Source organism: Engystomops pustulosus, chromosome 8, assembly GCF_040894005.1.
Source record: "Engystomops pustulosus chromosome 8, aEngPut4.maternal, whole genome shotgun sequence".
Taxonomy (NCBI): Eukaryota; Metazoa; Chordata; class Amphibia; order Anura; family Leptodactylidae; genus Engystomops; species Engystomops pustulosus.
The window spans coordinates 98,698,843-98,720,514 of record NC_092418.1 but is presented as its reverse complement, the minus strand read 5'-3'; the positions used below and the strand labels follow the sequence as shown (position 1 = coordinate 98,720,514).

The 21,672-nt window shown below is 45.0% G+C and overlaps 2 protein-coding genes across 6 annotated transcripts in view; one reads left to right on the top strand and one right to left on the bottom strand.

Moving 5' to 3' along the window:
• CCDC148 (coiled-coil domain containing 148) overlaps positions 1-10,673 on the bottom strand; it is a 120,413-nt gene extending 109,740 nt beyond the window's left edge. For 4 of the 5 annotated variants that reach the window (XR_011849459.1, XM_072121965.1, XM_072121967.1 and 1 more), the window contains exon 1: positions 10,104-10,352. Coding sequence is in view for 1 of the 5 variants with exons in the window: in XM_072121968.1 (XP_071978069.1) it covers positions 10,104-10,124 (21 nt within the window). In the remaining 4 variants the exon portion in view is untranslated. Of the gene's footprint in view, positions 1-10,103; positions 10,353-10,639 lie in introns of those variants that run through there. The other variant, XM_072121966.1, reaches the window with a different exon arrangement.
• Positions 10,317-21,672, top strand: part of PKP4 (plakophilin 4) — a 181,670-nt gene continuing 170,314 nt past the window's right edge. Inside the window, exon 1 of the mRNA XM_072121960.1 lies at positions 10,317-10,506. The gene's annotated coding sequence lies outside the window, so the exon portion shown is untranslated. The remainder of the gene's footprint in view (positions 10,507-21,672) is intronic.

Here is a 21,672-nt window from a genome sequence, read left to right as displayed (position 1 = left end):
CGGACGATCCGAGTGATCCGAGACAATGCACTTACATGCACCAGGAAGAAGAAGGTGAACTCCGGCAGACCTGAGCGGGGAAGCGACACACACAGGGTATCGGGCGCACGATTTTAGTGAATCGCGGCAGAATGCATTATACAAGGACAATGCACTTTTGAGGAACTTCGTCGGACAGGCAAGTTAAAATGTGTCTCTATATATTTAACTCCCTGTATCTCTGGTTCGGTAGCTGTCTGAACTACAAGCCTGATATAAGAATCTGGTCAGTGTTTAAAGATAGCAAAGTTTATCGTTAATACTGTATATTCTTTGAGAATGGCGTGCATCCAAAATACTAGAAAAATCCAACATATAATGACCTCTAAAAAGAGAAAACTACTTTTCATTACCTATATCTAGGACTTGTGTCTCTGTTCACAGCCAAACCTGCATTCAGCATTGCTCTGGCTTCCCGTCAGATGATATACTGTAGTTAGAGGTAAACTGTTAGGTCACATTTTTGACATGTGCAATGACAGTGTGACAACCCTTGTGCAGCCGGATTCTGATCCTCATCTGTCCTGGGAGCAATTCACGCAAAAGTCTCACCAAAATGCCGAAATTGCTTCCATGGCCTGTGGGGCTTTTAGTATTTGCCACAATGTTCTTATCTTTCTAGACATAACATTGTAGCCAGCGAGTATATAGCATATAGTATATAGCTTCAAAAATGTTAATATGGCTTTCAGCAATGAAAAACGGATTCAAGACAGCCAAACGCATAGTAAACAGGCAAAAACAGATACGTTTTTAGTGCGTGTAAAAGCAAACCAAGAACACACTGTGTGACGCACTCTAACGTGCGTTCACAAGTTCAGTTTTTCAGATGCAGTTTTGAAGCCAAAAGTAGGTGTGGATGATAATGGGTGAGGACTTTGAGAGACGTTGCAACTCCTCTTTTTTCACTCCTTTCCTGGTTTGGACATCAAAAACTTCATCTGAAAAACTGATTGTGTGGACGCACCCCTAGAATCCTCGGTAATGAGCTCATAAGGGTTTCAGGTTTCGGTATTTTGTGTCCAGTAATATACCACAGAACGTGTGTGATTTCCAAACCCAGCGGATCGGGTGTTCTGTACAGAAATGATGAATGATGATGAAAGTGTCTGAACAATGGTCGGCCTCGCACCTCCAGCATACCTCTGGGGTTCTTTTGACTACACACAATGGTCTCTGACTTGCAGACGTGTCACCATCTCGCACAGAGAAGACTATTGTGTTACCTTTTGTCTGAAGTTCTCCCTTGATTTTCTATTACGGGCTTTCCATTTTGCACCGTTTATGACCATCGCTACTAATTGCCTATTAATCGAAACAATGTGTATAACGCTTCATACATCCAATTCAACGGATCAGGTAATGAACTGCGAGCGGCGGTTTCGGGTTTCTAATTGCCGTAGGGATTGGAGCTCAATTACAATGAGATATCGGTTAGTAGACGGATATGAGAATCCTCCATAGGACATAATGCACCTGACGAGGTCCATACGGTTAACATTTTTCTTAAATTTCTCTGTTATCATCAATTACTCCTTATGTGACGCAACATATTGGACTGATCCACAAAAGTAATGAATGACGCAGCAGCGGACAAGAAGCGTCCATCTGCCAAATGTCACATCCATATTTGATGGTCTGGATGTGTGATGTAATCTCTGCTCCCAAGCTGTCAGTGGCGGCTTTTAACATCTTCTGACAAGTTAGTAAGATGTCAGAACATGTCACTGGTGGGGGTCTGCGCTCTCTGACACCCCTCCCCCCTCTGCTTTTCCAGGAAGGAGATCACTAGCAAACAACTTTACAACATGTCAACCACACATCATGGCCATAGATAGAAGAGCGATCTGTCTGGCACCTACCCGAGAGGATGGAAAAGAGGTTACTCTTCAAGAATCAAACTTTCCAACCTGTCAAGTTAAAAACATGTCATCTGTGCTGCTTGTTATAGAGCAGGAGGAGCTGAGCACATTGCACATAATGGGGCTTATTTACTAAGGGTTCACGGAACACACTTTCGTCGGATTTTGGAAATTTTCAGGATTTGCGCCATTGTGACAGCTTTTTAGAAGGGGATTGTGTCACATGTGATCGGATTTTGGCGTAATCGTACCGGCTTTCATGCGGCAGAAATCGGGGGGCGGGCCTTTGGGCATTCTGACGGATTCGGACTAAACGCGGGATTTAACTTTGAAATCGTGTCGCATACAATGCACTTGGAAAAAGAAGGTGAACTCCGGTGACCTGAGTGGGAAAGCGACACATGCAGGATATCGGGCGCACGATCTGAGTGAATCTTACTGCTGGGCTCTACAAATGGCGAAAGATAGAGCACGCTCTATCCGGTGATGGCACGGTATGGTGACAAACGTGTATGCTCCCCGTACCATACTGTGCACAATGCACTTGTAGTGCGCCCGCATGCTAGCTGCTGTTTGTACGATAAGCCGCATCACAGTCACATCTCAGCCGCATGACGGTGGCTCCATTTAGTTGCCCCCTATACACCGGGGAGAAACCAGTGGTGAAAACTGCGACATAAACTCATATGACGCCGGCTGAACATCTTTGCTGTATTTAGATTTCTGTGTGGGTTGTACTGTGCACAGTGTATGTGACCTGTACGGGCATAACAGACGTGGTAAACACTACTATAATAAGGGAACACTATTTTGGAAGGTTACTTGCAGATGGTCTCCTGGGAAGCCGGGCGCTCATTACAGGCTGCTGACACCACATTGCTGGAGGCAGCCAGGGACTGAGTATCACTTCCTTGTACCTTCCTTCACAGGTGAGTTTCCACATTCAGGTTTTTTGATGCCAAAACCAGGTACAAATAATAATGTGTGAGAACCTAGGGTTTTTTTTTTTTAAGTGTAAACTTGCTTAACAGCCTTATTGCATTACCAGACGACTACTGTAGGCTGGATAAAGGCCGGGCAGCTCTTAGAAACCTCAGAGCCGTTTACTAAGCACCAGGGGCCCCTCACTTCTATTCACCGGGCGCATTGTGCAGCTATGCGCAGAACATTAAGAAAGCAAGAAAGCAGGGGCTACAACAGTCCTGCAACAGTGCCATATGAACTGCCACCCAGCGCCCCACCAGAGACACCCGACCCAGCTCCCCACCAGAGACGCCCGACCCAGAGCCCCACCAGAGACGCCCGACCCAGTGCCCCACCAGAGACACCCGACCCAGCGCCCCACCAGAGACGCCCGACCCAGCGCCCCACCAGAGACGCCCGCCCCACCGCCCCACCAGAGACGCCCGGCCCACCGCCCCACCAGAGACGCCCGACCCAGAGCCCCGCCAGAGGCGCCCGACCCAGCGCCCCGCCAGAGGCGCCCGACCCAGAGCCCCGCCAGAGACGCCCGACCCAGAGCCCCACCAGATGCGCCCGACCCAGAGCCCCACCAGATGCGCCCGACCCAGAGCCCCACCAGAGGCGCCCGGCCCACCGCCCCGCCAGAGGCGCCCGACCCAGCGCCCCGCCAGAGGCGCCCGACCCAGCGCCCCGCCAGAGGCGCCCGACCCAGCGCCCCGCCAGAGGCGCCCGACCCAGCGCCCCGCAAGAGGCGCCCGACCCAGAGCCCCGCAAGAGGCGCCCGGCCCAGAGCCCCGCAAGAGGCGCCCGGCCCACCGCCCCGCCTGAGGGGCCCGCCCTTTAAGTGTAAACTTGCTTAACATCCTTATTGCATTACCAGACGACTACTGTAGGCAGGATAAAGGCCGGGAAGCTCTTAGAAACCTCAGAGCCGTTTACTAAGCACCAGGGGCCCCTCACTTCTATTCACCGGGCGCATTGTGCAGCTATGCGCAGAACAATAAAGAAAGCAAGAAAGCAGGGGCTACAACAGTCCTGCAACAGTGCCATATGAACTGCCACCCAGCGTCCCACCAGAGACGCCTGACCCAGTGCCCCACCAGAGACGCCCGACCCAGGGCCCCACCAGAGACGCCCGACCCAGTGCCCCACCAGAGACGCCCGACCCACCGCCCCACCAGAGACGCCCGCCCCACCGCCCCACCTGAGAAGTACCTTTTTCCAGTGCCCTACGTGTAGATACCAGCACGTGAAGGTTCACATAATCTGAATGGGTCTTGCAGAAATCCAAATAACCCTTTAGATAAGTAGAACAAATATGCACTCACATAAATTGTGCAAACAAACTGCAGATTACAGTAGCTGTGAAATCCACCCTGATTTCCACACATTTACTACACGGTAGTCACTACAGCGCAGATGTTAGAATCCTCAGTATGTCCATATTCTGCTGCAAATCCACGAGGGGATAAGAATTGACATAAAATTCCACGGTGACTCCATGTACTAAAGGTTTAATCTGCCTTCAGGTTTAAAGAATCCTTGAAAGAATTTTCTTAGTAAAAACTAAAAAAAAAAGTGAGACCGTCATGAACAGAACATGCAGGTACTTAATATTTTTCTCTGACTGACATCAACCTAGTTCTGTCTATAACTGGGTCAGAACTATATTTACACTCCCAGGTGTCACTTTAACATTGATTTTCTATGAAATAAACATAAATTGGCCACCTTGTGTATGGCTGAACATTTGGAAGCCCGGCTTTAACATTTTTCATAAAACCCCATAGTCCTCAACTAGTTGTAGTCAGACAGTGTGGACAAGCCGTCTGAATGTACATGACCAGATGCTACAGCCCCTGGCAGGTGGGGGGCGCTGTTGTGTAGAGAAAACTTGGAGGTGGCCCAGCACTAACCAAGCGCTGGCTTACGGGTCCATTATACAATGCTCTGTAATACTGAAGCTAGTGATGGCAATTACAGCTCTTCTTAGTGAGCTGGCTCATAAGGCTCCACTCACTAAGAAGAGCCGGCTCTTCTGGCTCCTGAACGGCTCCCTATTAAATATATAATAGGGAGCCGCAGGCCAGTCAGGCGCCCGCACCACTCCATTTCTAACCTGATATTATCAGGTTTAAGGGGGCGTGGTGAGCCGTTTAGGGACGGGGTTTTAGTGAGCCATCGGCTTACTAACGTGAGCCGGCCCACGTAGTTCACACGAGTGAGCCGGCTCTTTGTGCGTGCTCGTCCGCAAACGACCCATCACTAACTAAAGCTCCATGTTATCACTGGTTTGCCTATGAGCTCTGTTATAAATTTGCAGCATTTTTCAGCATAGACTGGTTTTTGGCAGGGCTGTGGAGTTGGTAGGCAAAACCTCTCACTCCTCAATTTCTCTAACTCCAACATACATGGGGCATGTTTAAGTGATACATTTACAGTAATAATTGGGCTTTTTATCACCGTTAAGATACAATAACTAAGTTATTTAGGTAGAACATAAAAAATATTTGTTGGAATAGAACCAAAGAACTACAACTTTATTAAATTGTAATTATTCAAAACTCTATATGGGGGGAAAAAAGCAGTTTTCAACAAAAATGTACTAAATAATAATCGCCCCCAGCAGATCCTCCTTCATAGATGACCTCAAGTCTGGCCTAATTTTAAGGCTAGAGAACAGCCACTGTACAGTGACCTTTACAAACAAGAGGAAAAGCAAACTAAAACATAAAGCAGTATATAGAGAGAACACACACTGGACATTCCTGGCTTCATCCAGTTTTCCTGATTACTCTAGCAGATAATTGCAGTTATTCCTTCCCCTCTGATCTGTAGGGGTGAAGCTTTATTACTGAGCATGAGCAAAAAGTGCATTAACTTAAAGTGGTTTTCCCACGAAAGAAAATGTGTTGTACATACAGGTACATAAAAGAAACTTGTCTTCGTGGGAATATCCCTTTAAGCACATACTTCACTGAACTCCATATTATTCCAACTCTACGAAAATGGTGTCCGACTCCAACTCCACAGTCCAGGTTTGCTGTGCTAGAAGGGCCCCCAGCATGTGGACTTTTGTGTGCAGAGGATGTATTGCTATTTTAATAGTCCTTGGATTAATGCCCGGTTGAAGGTGTTTATCATCTATCTCCTGTCTCGTGATTTATCTATCATCTATTTGTCTAGTTTATCTATTTTCTATCTATATACAGTATCTGTCTATAGATATTTATCTATCTAGGTTTTTGTCTATTTATTCATCTATATATCTTCTGTCTACCTATTATCTATCCCTCAATATCTCTTTACTGTATGTATTTCTCATATCTATCTGTAATCTACTTTATATTTATCCATCTATAAATCTATTGTCCATCTATAAATTTATACCATATTTCATATTTATCTTTAAATCAACCTAATTTCTCCTACAGTCCCATATTACAGATACTTATCATACTAGTGTTTGTAAACTACTGCTATTATTGAGCAGGGCTGAATGTTACTGAATGTGACTGTTTATAAAATAGTTTTATTTTGGGGCCCCACTTTTAGTTTTGCCCAGGGCCCCACTTTGTCTACAACCAGCCCTGACTAAACTTCAAAACTGTCGTATTACTGTACAGTAGGAGAGTCAGACACTATGAATAATCACTATAAGTAATAACCTAAGCTTCTCAATTATTCAAGCTCACATGTCAACCATTATCCTGATAATCGTTGTCACATGATACCACAGTCGCCCCTGTGTCCGAAACAAAGAAGTTTTATTTCCTCGGCCGGCCCATGAGAATATCCGGTGACACCTTAGTATCATGAGACTATCAAATGATGAATGAGGGAATAATGTATAACAAAGTAACTTTAGGGAGATCTCTACTGTAAAAGGTTTCTTCATAGATATATTTCATACTTTCTTAAAATAATATTTTCCATCCAAAAAACATTTTTAACATGAAGAATTACATTTTAAGGATTTTTGTGATTCCAGGGATCAAATCCGGACAGAATCAGTCTCCTTCCCCCTCCGGCAGCTGACAATACAGTCCCTTCTTACTTCCACTCTAAGGGTGCGTTCACACGTTGCAGTTAAGGGTGCGTTCACACGTTGCAGTTAAAACTGCATCACAATCAAATTTGAGGTGGTTTTAGGTGCAGTTTTGTCAATTGAACAGGTGAAAGACATGAACTGAACGAATGTATTTGATTTTGAAGGGGAAACCTGCTCCACAAATGGCATTCACTCATTCAGTTCATGTCTTTTACCTGATCAATTGACAAAACTGCACCTAAAGCCACCTCAAAGCTGATTGCCATGCATTTTTAACTGCAACGTGTGAACGCACCCTAAAAATCTCAGCTTCATGGTCATGTACAGCAGAGGCTCCGCTCCTTCCCTGACAGGCAGGACACAACTATTTCTATTGGCTGCCCTGCTGTGCACAGAGTGTCGCCTGCTGCGTCCACCAGCATTCAGCTCACTGGTGGACTTGCCACTTGCAATATACTTTGAACACCAGGTGGAGCCACATCATGCAGGAAATGTTATTACTCTTCCCTTGTCATTAAATATCATATACATTATTATCAGTGCTCATTTTTTGATCTACACTCACAATAGGGTACAACCCCATCAACCCCTCAGGATGGGTCCAAATACCGCTAAATCCTTGTAGGAGAAGCTGCTGTGCACTGATTGTTTCCCATGTGAGGTTCAGTTAAATTAAAGGGTTAAATGGTTATTACCATCTGAGACAACTGTGTTATATTCACAGGATATGCTATAAATGTCCATTAGACGAGGTCTCACTTATGGGGTCCTGCATTCTTCTTGAGTACAAGGGGTACCTGACCTCCATGAGCAGTGAGTGAAGACATCTGTGCATGCATTGCTTTTTCCATAACCGTCAGGGTTGGTCACACGTAGCATTTGCATTTAGTTTAAAAACGCAATGCAAACGCCGGAGCTCGGAGCTCATTGCCGAATGCATGCGTTTCAGTGGAAACACGTAAGCAATCAGGCTGAGCCCCGCCCCCGGGCGTTAGCATTGCGTTTCTAAACCCAATGTAAACCCGCTGTGTGACCGCAGCTTCTAAGTCTATGGGACTTTTAGGAACAGCTGATTTTTTAAAATGAAAATACAGGCAGTCCCCGGGATACGTACAAGATAGATTCCTTGGGTTTGTATTTAAGTTGAATTTGTATGCAAGTCGGAACTGTATTGGCTTTTCTACATTTTTTACTGTAATGGGACCAAGGATTATCAATAAAACTTCATTACAGACACCTTACAGCTGATTATTGCAGTCTTGGAGTAAAGTAAAGCCTCCAGAGACTTCACCAGAGGTCACAGTGGGCAGAGGGAGTCGTCTGTAAGTCGGGTGTCCTTAAGTAGGGGAATGCCTGTACAATGAAAGATATTGTAGAATTCACCATATTGCTAACTGATCTAGTATATACTATACATATATATCTGGCTGATACGGAAACATTGCATGGTGACAGAGCAATAGATATGAACACGGGGCAGGTTATGACTGTACACAGAAGGTCCGATATCTGTACCGTGTTTTGGTGATCTCGAGAGGAGATTGTCGCACCCGATGAGCGCTTCTACATTTACTATTCATTGCAACTGCACTTCTCATGTCTGTATAGAATAGCGCAATATTGTGGCTTTGCAGTATGGAGATAATATAAAGAGAGGATTGAGGTCACAGACAGACCCCATTCTAGCTGCTTAGTTACTTTAATTCACAATTTAAACACCAGACCCTTTCATGGCCACAGCCTGAGTTGAACCCTCAATATAATTTTCTCTGAATCTAAATTTCTGTGTTAATGGATTCTTTCATGTAACAGTTCTGTTCTCTTAAAAAAAATAAAACTCCAAATCCCCTGCAGAGATTCAGTTGGTTTGAGCCACCACTAGAGGGAGATAACTGCATACAAATGTATTGTTACAGGTATCGAAGAAGAATACTGAAAAAGTGAGGGAGGAAGAATGAATTTTAGAATATTGATTAAACCTGTATAATGATTTGGATCAGGATTTCCTGATTACCCCGCCCACACACACAGTGATTGACAGTGAGAGTTCTGATTACTCCACCCACACACAGTGATTGACAGTGAGAGTTCTGATTACCCCGCCCACACACAGTGATTGACACTGAGGGGAAGATTTATCCGCGCTTCTGTGGCGTTTTTTTGCCACACTGCAAAAATCTTCAATTAATCCTCTAACTAAGCCACCTTTGCACTATGTAGATATGGAGGGAGCATGAAGCAGGCGTGGCCACTGGTAGAATGGGTTTACTCCTCCAGATGTATTTGCTATGCCGTGTATGATAAATCTCCACCTGTGAGTCCTGATTACCCCTCCCACACACAGTGATTGACAGTGAGAGTCCTGATTACCCCTCCCACACACAGTGATTGACAGTGAGAGTCCTGATTGCCCCTCCCACACACAGTGATTGACAGTGAGAGTCTTGATTACTCCTCCCACACAGTGATTGACAGTGAGAGTCCTGATTACTCCACCCACACACAGTGATTGACAGTGAGAGTCCTGATTACTCCACCCACACACAGTGATTGACAGTGAGAGTCCTGATTACTCCACCCACACACAGTGATTGACAGTGAGAGTCCTGATTACTCCACCCACACACAATGATTGACAGTGAGAGTCCTGGTTACCCCGCCCACACACAGCGATTGACAGTTCACCCGCCCTCTACAGAATACAAGATAATTATACACTGTTTGTTATTTGCAACTTTAAAGTCAATTTTAAAGGGATTGTCCAGGTAAAACATGGGACAAAATGGTAAATAGTGGTGTTAAAGATTTAAATCACTACTGACTTCTAGTTTCTCCCTAGATACCCAGAATAGTCACAGGATGACAATTATTAATTATCAACAGGTTGTATCTGGTATTGTAACCACTTATTGGAATTGATGAAATTCTTTACCATAGAAGTCGCAAAATTGTGTCTGACTTATTTCTGGGGTGCAGGATTGGATTAATTCCACAAACAACCTGCGGGCGGTAGTGGCGCTGTTTAGTCATCCTGTACAACCTTTTGAGCCGTTTCTTACTATTCGCCTGTGACTAGTGATATGTGTCGCTGCCTCATGTTATCGCGGTATATCGCAGCCTGCACCTCGCGTTATCGCGGTATATCGGCAATATATCGGCTATATATCAGGATAACACCGGACTCTCACCTTTATTCCGGGCGGTCGCATGCGATAATTTCCTGTCACGATACACCCGGGATAAATGCCCCGTTTCAGCACAAGCGGCTCCTCCCACTTTCAGTCAATAGCATCGGTAACTGAGGCAACGGAGCCCCGGTGTCTGATTGGCAGCTTCGGATCCAGGGGGTTGTCCAATGGTACGGCGGAGAGGGCGCGACTCGTCCAATGGCAGGCCGGGAGGAGAGCGGCTGCGCCGTGACGTCACACGGCTGGAAGCCCGGCGCTGCTGCTGCGGTGTGCTCGCTAGAGGGGATCGGGCTCCCGCACCATGGACACGGGGTAAGAGTCCGCCTGAGGAGCGCGGCTGCCGGCGGCTCTGGACACTCATGAAGCTGCAGGATCCGGTGCCCGGGGAGACGTGAGCCGGCAGGTGAGTGCGCGGCGTGTGTGCGGGGGGAGGCTGTGCAGCGGCGCCCGCCCCGCTCTCCTGCTGCAGGATCCGGGCTCTGCCGGGGAACTTTTCTGTGTGCGGCAGGAAAAGAGACTTCATGTGGGATCGTTACCTGCACTTCCTTCACCTCCACTCCCGGGCAAGATACGGGAAGCCCCAACACGGACTATCCTGGGAACCCATCCGTATTCACTGCCACAGGAACCCCCCATAATGTGCATTATGCACCGGGGAGCTCCCCCCATAAATAATGTACAGTGCACTGGGGAGCCCCCCCCCCATAAATGTACAGTGGACTGGAAGCTTCCCCTCCTATGTATACATTGCAACCAATAGCTCTCCTCCCCCATGTATACATTGCCCCCTGAGCCCCCCTCTTTCCAGCACAGTACACCATGGAAGCTCCACCCCCATAATACCCAGTGCCCCTGGGGTCCCAGTATACAGTGGCCCTGGAGCCCCCCTCTTCCCAGCACAGTACACCATGGAAGCTCCACCCCCATAATATCCAGTGCCCCTGGGGTCCCAGTATACAGTGGCCCCGGAGCCCCCCTCTTCCCAGCATACAGTCCACCATGGAGATTCACCCCCATAATATATAGTTCTCCTAGAGCCCCTACCGCAATACTCATGCCCGCAGTATACAATGCCACTGGGTTGCGCCCAGCCAAGTATGCAGTGCCTGGGCAGATGTGCCTTGGAGAACCCCCCCCCCCCAAAAAAAAAATAAAAATAAAAAAATATATATATACACAGTGCCCCAGGGACCTCACACCTCCAGAATATTTGATGCCCGGGGCCCAATGTTGGTCCGGATCCTTACACCGAGACAAGGCACATGGGGCAGATGCCCACCGCTTTAGCCGCTAGACACTAGGTAGGGTCCCTTTATGTTAGCGCCCGCTTTTAGGACCAGGAACCCACAGCAAGGACCTGACATCCCCATGGTGCATGCACAGTCTATGATTTGTATTAGAACTATTGTCCTTGTACCTTTATCCTGCTACTACCACCGGGGCACATTTCCCCTTCTTGCAGTCACCTATCTTCTGCCACCCCACTAGTGCCCGCTGACACTGACCCACACTGATATTACGTTTAATTTGGGTCTTTGTGCAGCTCCTGCGGTCACACAGATATTTGCACTGTTGTTTGTTTTGTTCCCACCCTGCGTTTGAGGAGTGGGCATCACACTGGAGACCCTTTGAGAGCAGGTTGTGTGTTCTGTGCCCGGCGAGGGTCGATGTTTCTTGTTGTTGTAGATATTGTGGTCCGGCCTTGCTTGTATGATGCACCAGTGTGTACCCATGTGCTGGCACAGCTGGATGGCTGTGAATGAAGTGGGTTACTCATCTTACACTGGCACTGTATTAAGTTTTACTAGAAGCTGTTTCTGCAGCGTGCCAGCCTGTGCCACCCCTCCTGCCTCTCCTCCTGAGCTCCCTGTGATGAAGGTCACCACTGCCTCCTGTACGGTGCTGACGATTTCTTCATCTGCGGCTGAGGATGAGATGTGACAGCTCTCTGCTGCTTGTCATTATGTCAGTGACTTCCATGCTGACCCCCCTCGCCCCTTCTACATTGGCTCCTTGTAAATTAAGGGAAGAAATGTGAAGGTTGCAAGAAAATGCAGAGAGAAACATAAGATGCGAGTGCTGCAGCGCTGCAGACTGGAAAGTGCTGCTGCCTCCAGCTGAGGACTGGGCAGGTGTGAGGAGGAATGCCAGGAATGTGTGCCGGAAACCCAGGATATGCTACCAATTGCTCAGGGCATACCCATGCCAAGGCTTTGTATGTTATGTTATTATGGGATTTATGCACAGGGATGTGTACAGATGTAGCAGTGCTGCTTGTGCTCATATATGTCTATAGAACTTAGCACTGCTACATCTGGCTTGATTTCTGAAGGTCATGTTCTCCTTTTGGGAGTTTTAGGGTTAATCATGGATTAGTAAGGAGTCTTTCTTTAACAAAACTCCAGCGCCCTCCTCTGTTACGTCTAGTTCCTCCCTTTCTGTGTGGCACGTTGCCAGTTGTTCACATTGATAAAGACTGTAATGTAACAGATTAATGGGATTGTTATAACGGTGTGTTATATCGCTCCTGGTGACTACCTCCGGCCTTATTATTGATCCATGATATGTTTTGCATGTATAGAGGTTACTTTATCTTTGCCTGCAGAATTTCATTGGACCTGTAGTAGCTCCTTGTGCCACCTTACAGGACCCCTGACCTATTCATGTGACTGCATTGCACTCATGGGGTAATAAAGCTCCTTTGGACGCTCTGTAACTGGCCTTAAAGGTGACCTTTAACCATCTCCACCTATTTGCTTTCTTTAATATGTTTCACTCCATTGATTCTCACACAGTTGGATTTTTTTCTCTAGACCCCATTGTACCTGGTTGATTATTTTGCCTCTTAATATGTCAATAAGACAGTCTACTGTCATGTGGGTGGGGTTTGAGGTTATCTACTCCAGGTAAGCACCACCTACCTGACATAGAGCTTATTAAGACTATTGGTTCCCAAAACAAATGCCTTGGATTGCTCCACAACCAATAGAGGGATAGAGAAATTCCAACGAGTAAAGGATGCAAAGAATTTGAGTTGAAAGAGGTGATGGGAGCAGTGGATAACTAGGTGACTCCATAATTATGTTTCCACTTTTGCACCCATATACTTTATTAAAGGGATTGTCCAGCGACATCAAGTTTCCTCCTAGGCAATTACTTGCAGATGGGTGGGGGTCCCAGAAGTGGGACCTACATGGATCAAGAGAAAAGAGGCCAGTTCTACCCCCAAATGAGCATTCGTCTGCTGCTCTATCATCTGTTTGACATTGATGGAGATTTTGAGCACTACTTCCATCAGTTCCATAGTGAATGTAGTGGCAGCACACATGTCCAACCAGCAGCACCATCAATTTGGGGTACAATGAACCCCCATGATCCATGGGCCCCAACAATCACCAAGTTATCCCGAAATCTGTGAACTTGATCTTGGTTCGCAAAGGAGTCAACTTTTTAAGATGAATGGACACAGAAATACTACATTATATAGAATTAGATCATCCATTCACTTGTTTGGAAAAGCTGGGTGACAATCGTATTATGGTTTGGCGCACTTCATATAAGAAGTTCTGGTCTGGATGTACGTTTACTACACTTGATACAGGGAGGTGTCTGAGTACAGGAGACGTCTGCTTACATTGCTGGGTGTGTCGCTTACTCCGACATTGACCCAGCAGGAGCCGGAGGCCCTGGCACATTTACACATGTGAATGTACACAGCTGCCTTTTACAGCCGGCGGTGAAATAAGAGCAGGGAAGTGTAGAGAATAAGAAGCCGCTGAACACTCTGCTCCGTATTGTCCTGTAGTCACTGCTGGAATACTGCAGGCTTAATATAACAAGGTCATAACAATGGATATATGGCGGCTGTTGTCACTTGGGGGTCTAAGAGACCCTCATCCTGGTTGCAGATAGTTGTGAAAGTTTTGTATGTTACTTTGAGTAAATTTCCAGACGATGCAGAGCTGGAGGGGCAGCACGTTATAGCAGTGGTTTCTGCCCTGTGACAGGGCAACTGCAGCTCAGGACCTTGAGTCAAAGGTCCCCCTCTCTCCAAACCTATATCATGTTGGGGACATCCCTGTTCGAATGTATTCTATATGTCTGATATGGATTTTGGCACTAAATGTCTGCCCTTTTTTTTTTTTGTAACTTGTTATGCTTTACCCCTTAGGCTCTTTATGGTCTCCAGTGATTCATTGTAATGGTGTCGGGGCCACGTGTGGCTTTATTCCTATAGTTAATGTGGCAGGCGTCACAGAGATATTAGAATTTACCAGAGATCTTTGGTGCCTTAGTGTGGGGCAGGAGAGCCCATTCCAGATCTCAGCAGTACAGGAATTTTGAGACAATTTGGGTGCATTCTCCCGCTAAGGTGCACTCAATGCTGTATCCTGTTATATAGGTGGGAGATGAATATCTAATATAATGAACAATGTGATGACAAATGAAATGATGACTTTGTGGTTACTTGTGTTCTTCTACACTAAATTGTATTTAATTTGTTGCTGAAAACAAAACATGTGCTTTTCTTCTATCTGTTTGTCTTGTATGGGGCTGTTTGGAGTTGTTGCTTTTTCTGTATTATTATTATTAATAATAATAATCTTTATTTTTACAGCACCATCATATTCCGTGGCGCCTACAACTCATAGGGGACTTATACTAATAAAATACTACATTACAAAGTGCAAATAGTCATGTATTTAGGTTTTGCTATTACAAAAAATAAATAAATATCCTGTTGATATATTATTACCTATTATGCTAAATAAACTCCAAAAAAATCTATATCAGTCAACCAAAGTCAAATATCTTGTAGGAAAATTCTGGAACAATAGTATTGATAGATCTGTATCTGATCGATGGGCTCCTACACACTCACCATTTATCTGATTGCAGTGTTCATGTGATGTGTAGTTGGGTTCCAACTTTGTCTGGGGACGGACTCCACCCATAAAAGTTATATGACGCAAGGAGTCCCTGTGCCTTTACTATTCCCGCATAGATGCAAGGACTCCTTGCTCGATATATAACTTTTATGTTTGCAGTACGTTATTCAATCTGTGACATGGGGCCACCATACATTTGTGTGAATAGACCCAAAGGTAGTCCTACAAGTAAGAGACATATATACACTATGCCATCTTTTATTTATGAGCATTTTATGGGATTGGTCAATACTATTGATACATTGCTCTATATTCTGATTGAATTAAGTGCGTTATGATCTCTATGACTGTGTCCTGTAGACTGCACCTCCCGGGGCTTCAGAAATTCTGCCGACCCGCATGTTTGAATCGAGCCGTGTGCACGATGCTTGTAGCTGAACTGACAAATCTGTCTCCGAGGGATTAGACCGGATCACGTTCTGCTTTATACTTTGGGAAGATTTAAGCCCCGGCTCTGTTAATTCAGCACTCGCTTTCTCCACCTCTGACCACTGCGGAAAGTCTCCTGCCTTGGATTGATGCAGACGAATGATTTCACCATTGTTCAGCTATTCTTCCCCCAAAACCTCCCATACAAATTTAGCACTTTTTGTCTATCAGCAAATTGTGGTCACATTTGTCATACAGAAAGTGATAAAAGATTGGATGATTTTTTTTTCTTTTTCCTACCATGGATTTGCTGGACCGGTCCACAAAAGTCAACCAAGTTTAGAATCTGTTGGTGGTCCTTAAAGAGAATCCTGCATCTCCTCTCCATCCTATCTCTGTACGGAGCTGTATTGTGAAGTGACCTGGGTGACATCATCGCAGGTCCTTTAGCTTTTTAGCATTAGAAAACTGTACACCAAGCATATATCTTATGAAATCACAGCATATCGTATCACATAAAATCACAGCAGCCTGCATGGAAAGAAGAAGTCCATGGAGGCTGCTGCGATTGTCTTATATGGTCAGATATGTACATGGGGTACAGTTTGCTAATGTTAAGTAGCTAATGGACCTGTGATGATGTCACCCTGGTCATATGACATTAGGCCACGCCCCTCGACTCACTCCAAAGATGCAAGTTTAGAACTTTGATTTTATGAGGTTTGGAGGAATACTGGCGTTGGCTAAAAGAATGTGGTCAGATAGTTACTAGGGCTCTATAGGAAATTGTGGTGACATTTTCCCTTTAAGGTAGAACTCTAGACTTCTATCTGATACTTGATAGAGCTCTTTATACCAAATCTATGCCATTCGGGTGCGGGAACCTTCAAAATATTGGGTTTGGAATGGTAAGATCTGGTAATGCTTTGTATTGGTGGTCACGCCCCCGTGACGGATCTGACCATTGTGTTGCAGTCCTTCTGATTGAGTTCTGACCAGGTGTAATCAGCTCCTGATGAATAACAGCCACGTTAAAATAATCTCCAAAAATAAAACGCTTTCCATATACAGAAAGGCCAATTCCTGTTGAATCCATCAAAAGCGCAAATGATCTTTGATGTGTTTTCATTCCATGTTCTCTGTGCAGATTGTACTTCATGCCTGGTTAGATTTGGACATAAGACTCAGATCTATTGTGGATTCTCCCGCCCCCTCGTGCAGGATGGCAGTGTTTTTTTTTTAATTTTTTTTTTTAGTAGAAAAAATGTCTACTTTTGTAACTAGGTTAACGGAATTATCTGTAAATTGTGTGTATTTGACTATACATTGTAATTTTCTCCAGCTCTGTGCATGAATATACAAAGCTTGGTCACAGTGCGAGCAGCTGTACGGGTTCTTACTTGTGTTCTGAAGGTTCTGTTCACCCTTTCGTTATTAAAAAGCGGGGAAAAATAGTGCAGTATTCTGTGTCTTTGTACGTAAGTACGTAAGTAAATGGGTAGCGCCAGGTGAATAGAAGATCTTCCGTTCGCCTTCCATTTTTTAGTTTCCATTAAACTTTCCTACAATGGAAAGCCACAAAACAGGTGTGACCTGAGCCTGAGAAGCCAGCAGACTCTGGTCACCTCCATCCAAGTGTTAGGGTGATGCCACACATGGCGTTCTGTTTTTCAGATGCACTTCTTAAAGAGGACCTGTCATCCAAAATTTCGGCACTAGGAGCTGCTCACTAAAGTAAGCAGCTCCTAGTGCTTGATCAAACGCCGCAGTGTTAGAGTGATAGCGTTACCGGAGGTTTCCGGTAACGCTATCTAACACTGCGGTGGGGTACAGTGTAATTGTCGGCCAGCTCACAAAGCTGTCTGACGTATTTATGAGGGGGCGTGGCTAGGGGCGGTAACTGCCCCCTCATGAATATGTTGGACTGCTTTGCGAGTGGTCCGAGGATTACATTGTAACCACCGCAGTGTTAGCGCTACCGGAGGTTTCCGGTAACGCTATCCTTCTAACACTGCAGCGATTGTTCAAGCACTAGGAGCTGCTTACTTTAGTAAGCAGCTCCTAGTGCCGAACTTTTGGGTGACAGGTCCTCTTTAAGAAGTGTCTCTATTTTTACTCCACTCCTGGTTTATGCATCAAAAACTGCATCTGAAAAACTTAACGTATGGATGCACCCTAAAGGGACTTTTTACCACCTTTACCAATCTCAACTTATAAGTGAGACAACAGTTATTTCTTTATTCTCCACCGTTGCAGAGTAATCGCTTTTCATTATTTTTGGACCTCCTTTGTCAGATGGGTGGAGCCAAGGTGTCTGCTCCTCCCATGCGCCAGCCTTGCATTTGTAAACGCCGTGCTTTTGGTGTACATGTGACTGCACCCTCATAGTGCAGCAGTATTTTTGTATATGCAGTGTCCTTCATCAGACTATGATAGAAACTGCTGCAGGATAAAGCTCTGTAATTGCCGCCTCTCTCTGCAGAACTGGATCTATGACCGTGATTACAGGGAAAGATGGATTAAGCTATAAGTGACATTCCGATGCTCCATGTGATAAGGCCTGGGTGGAAGTACCTAGCGGCAGAATGCATGATGGGCGAGGAACAAAACCATATAATCAGAGTTGATTGCAGATTGTAGTGAATATGAAGCAGCCCTCGAGCTGCATCCACAGAATGTATTTATTGTGATTAACCGCTTAAAGGGACTGTCCACTTTCAGCCAAAAACTTTATATAGTTTGTGTAATGAATAGTTATGCCGTTTTCCAATATACTTTCTATGTCTATTCCTCATAGTTTTCAAGATCTCTGCTTGCTGTCATTCTACAGGAAGCTTAATTTTTCCTTGGTCATGTGATGTCGCACAGGCGCACTGCTATATCACAGAAAGTAAACAGATCTGTGTTATAATGAACCGTGCACCATCCACTTGTTTTTATTGGAGAACTTGTGGTCTAATAAAGAAGAAATTATTTCATCTCCAATCCCGAGTGATCATTGGATTGTGCTGGACAAATTCTTGAAGTTTTGGCATTTCTACCTGTAGGCTGCGGTGTGTCCGTGGATGCGATACCATCATGAGACTGTGAGCATGTTGGATTTTGGTGAGCTGAACTACATCTCATTTTTTGGATATATTTAAACAATGAAGCGTCCTATATAATGAGATCTAAAAAATGGGAAGGATTTGGGGAGGGATTTATACAGAAAGTATTTGTATAACTTTTGTTTACACAAACCATATCAATTATTTTCGGAAACTGGACAACCCCTTTAAATTCCTTAAGTTATGCAGCGTACGGTGCCTTTTAGGGCTACAGAACAGTGATCTGTTTGCTATTGTTTTTATATAGTTTGTTTGAGCTCTTGGCTCCATGAATTCTCCTCCAGATAGAAACCTGGAAAGGTTCAGATTTATCCACATGTAGTTCTGGGTTCATTATGTGTTTATCCGCTGAGTTTTGCGAGCCTAACTCTGGCACAATAGACCTGAATTTTTTTTTTCTTTTTCATAATATGCATTTATTTAACCATTTGCATTTCAGCATTTGCTGTGATGGATCCTCCCCCCGTCCCCTTACTTAGTTAGTCTGGCAGCTATAATACCTGTAGTCATTTTGCATTGTGCCTGGCTGCTTATTAGGAGGCGGTGATGAGATACAGTCGTGTGTACTTTTAATAATCATTGCCGTCTGTGTTTTTTTTTTTTTTTTTTCCCTTTAATTTTTTTATAAATTTTTTTTCTATTTTTTTGATGAACTATATGTACAAATGACTATTTTGTAAGCTGCAGATGAGCAATACTGAACATAGTCATATATTCTTGCAAAACTACAATATTTTTTCACCTTGTAAGGCACGATGGCATCTGTAGTACTGGTAGGAGAACACAGCGGAAATGGATTTCTGTACATTGCGCTTAAACCCTTTAGGTGGACTCAAGGTTTGTCATCCCCCTATCCTGTGGACAATCTTATCAGCAGGGGGTCCGACTGCTGGAAACCTACCAATAACAAGAAAGGACACCCACCATTCATGAGAAAGGGGGTCCTGTTCTCAACCGTTAAAAGTAATAATAATAATTTCTTTATATAGCGCACACAGATTCCGGAGCGCTGCACAGACCTTGCCACATCAGTCCTTGTCCCCAATGGGGCTCACAATCTAATCAACCTACCAGTATGTTTTGGAGTGTGGGAGGAAACCGGAAGACCCGGAGATAACCCACACAAACACGGAGAGAACATACAAACTCTTTGCAGATGTTGAAAGAAATGACAAGTTAAGCGTCTCTCCTGACGCACCAATCAATACTATGGATGTGCCATAAATTGTTGAGCAGAGCGCTGAGATATCTCCAGGAGTCTCGTAGACAGTGTTTGAGAGTGCAGTAGGTACCCGAGTGCTGTGCTTGGCAATTTCTGCCACTCTCATTCTGTTGAATGGATCAATTATTGAGAAGAGGGCTCTCATTAGTAGTCTGTGGGGTACATCCCCATTATAGGTGGGGGTCCCAGCAGTTGGACTCCCGCTGATCAGATTATTCTCCCCCGTCCAATATGTAGGGTACAGGGACAACCCCTATAACCTCTAGTAGTATTTCATTCCCCCCTAAAAAATTGGCCTTGCATCATGTGTACTACCTTCAAGAAGACCACGGCTAATGTTTTCCATCCTGAGATCCTGTTTCTAGAAGTCCACAGTCGTCCGTTAAGAACAATAGCATAAAAACACGTACAGATGGAAAATTGTCCACCTTGTCTTGTGTGCTGGCTAAGGCTACATTTACACAGAACGTGTGCCCGCCGTACCGTAGCACAGCCGGCACGCCTTGGCCCATTGCCGGCCTATGGGGGACGTAGATACGTCCCCCAACGGCCGTGTGAATGAATCCTAAAGCCTAAGACATACAGATATTTTATTAGGCAAAACTCAACTTTAATCGTTTAGGCACCCTACTGGTGACCATACACCCTAGGGCTGTCTCAGACAACCGTGGTTGCTCCATGATGGGACCATGCAGTGTACTGTTTCACAGACTGATGCGCTGAGTCCAGTTCCTCGCATTGTGGTCAAAGTGATATGATGCTAGGAGTCCCTGCTTCCCAGACTCATGGATTCATGGACCGACCACGGGTGTCTGAAATGTCCTTTCTCATTTTTTTTTTTTTTTTTTGCATATTCGTGGTTGCAACAGAATTCTGACGGATACTAGTTCTACCTCTGACAAATGCTCCTGATGACGCAGTGTTTACATGCCCATCTTTCTCGTCTTGAGCCCCTTCTACCTCCCACAGACTGAAGCGTATGTAGTGATGCCAAAAATTATGCAGAGTAATTGAAACCATAAAGTATTCGTGAGTCTGGCTGCTCCCTTACCATGGAGTTCATGATGGGAGCATTAAAAGAACCTCATTTATTCCGTTTTCCAGTATATTGCTGTTGCCATCTGAGGAATCCCATTTCCCTGCATCGGGACAAGTTGATGTTTGCAATAAACGTAAATGGAATGTGTTGTAGGAAATCACATGATGGCGGCGTGTATGAATAATGGCGCTGACTGATGGGGGGGGGGGGGGGCGATGACGACTCCTGAATATGATCCGCTTGGGGTTGGCCTTTAAATGTTGACATAAATCGCTTTGCCATTTAGTGGGATAAAGTTTTTTTCTCTCTTCCCTGAGTCGCCTGGCGTTTGACAGGTGCGATACCCACTGGTGTTATCAGTAGAAGATCCCTTCAAGTGTCTTGTTTGTGTGACTGAAGATTACAGCCAGTCTCCGAAAATTTTACTTAATGAGCGTGCAGAGAAATCTGGTCAAAGTGTTACCTGTCAGACAGATCTGACAACTGCGGCTTCACGAGAAAAGCTGAAATAAAGCCTAATTACAGTTTACAGTCATTAAATGATATTTTGCTGTTACTTTTCTCTTCATTTCGCTGAGGGTGAACATATCACTAAATCATTGCATTTGTTCTTTCCATCCCTTTTAGCTTCTCGACTGTCTTACCAGTATTTAAAGGGATACTCCACGCCGTAAAAAAATTGTTATTGTTATTAAGTTGCATATTGTAAAGGTTCAGTTCCCTCTTCTATTGTTTTATGTTACTTCTCTATTGCTCCATTGCTTTTTTGTTTCATGGGATTCTACCATCCCACCCAAGCATTATAATGTCTTTACCGCATGTCAATATCTGCAAAGAGTTTGTATGTTCTCTCCGTGTTTGTGTAGGTTTCCTCCGGGTCTGC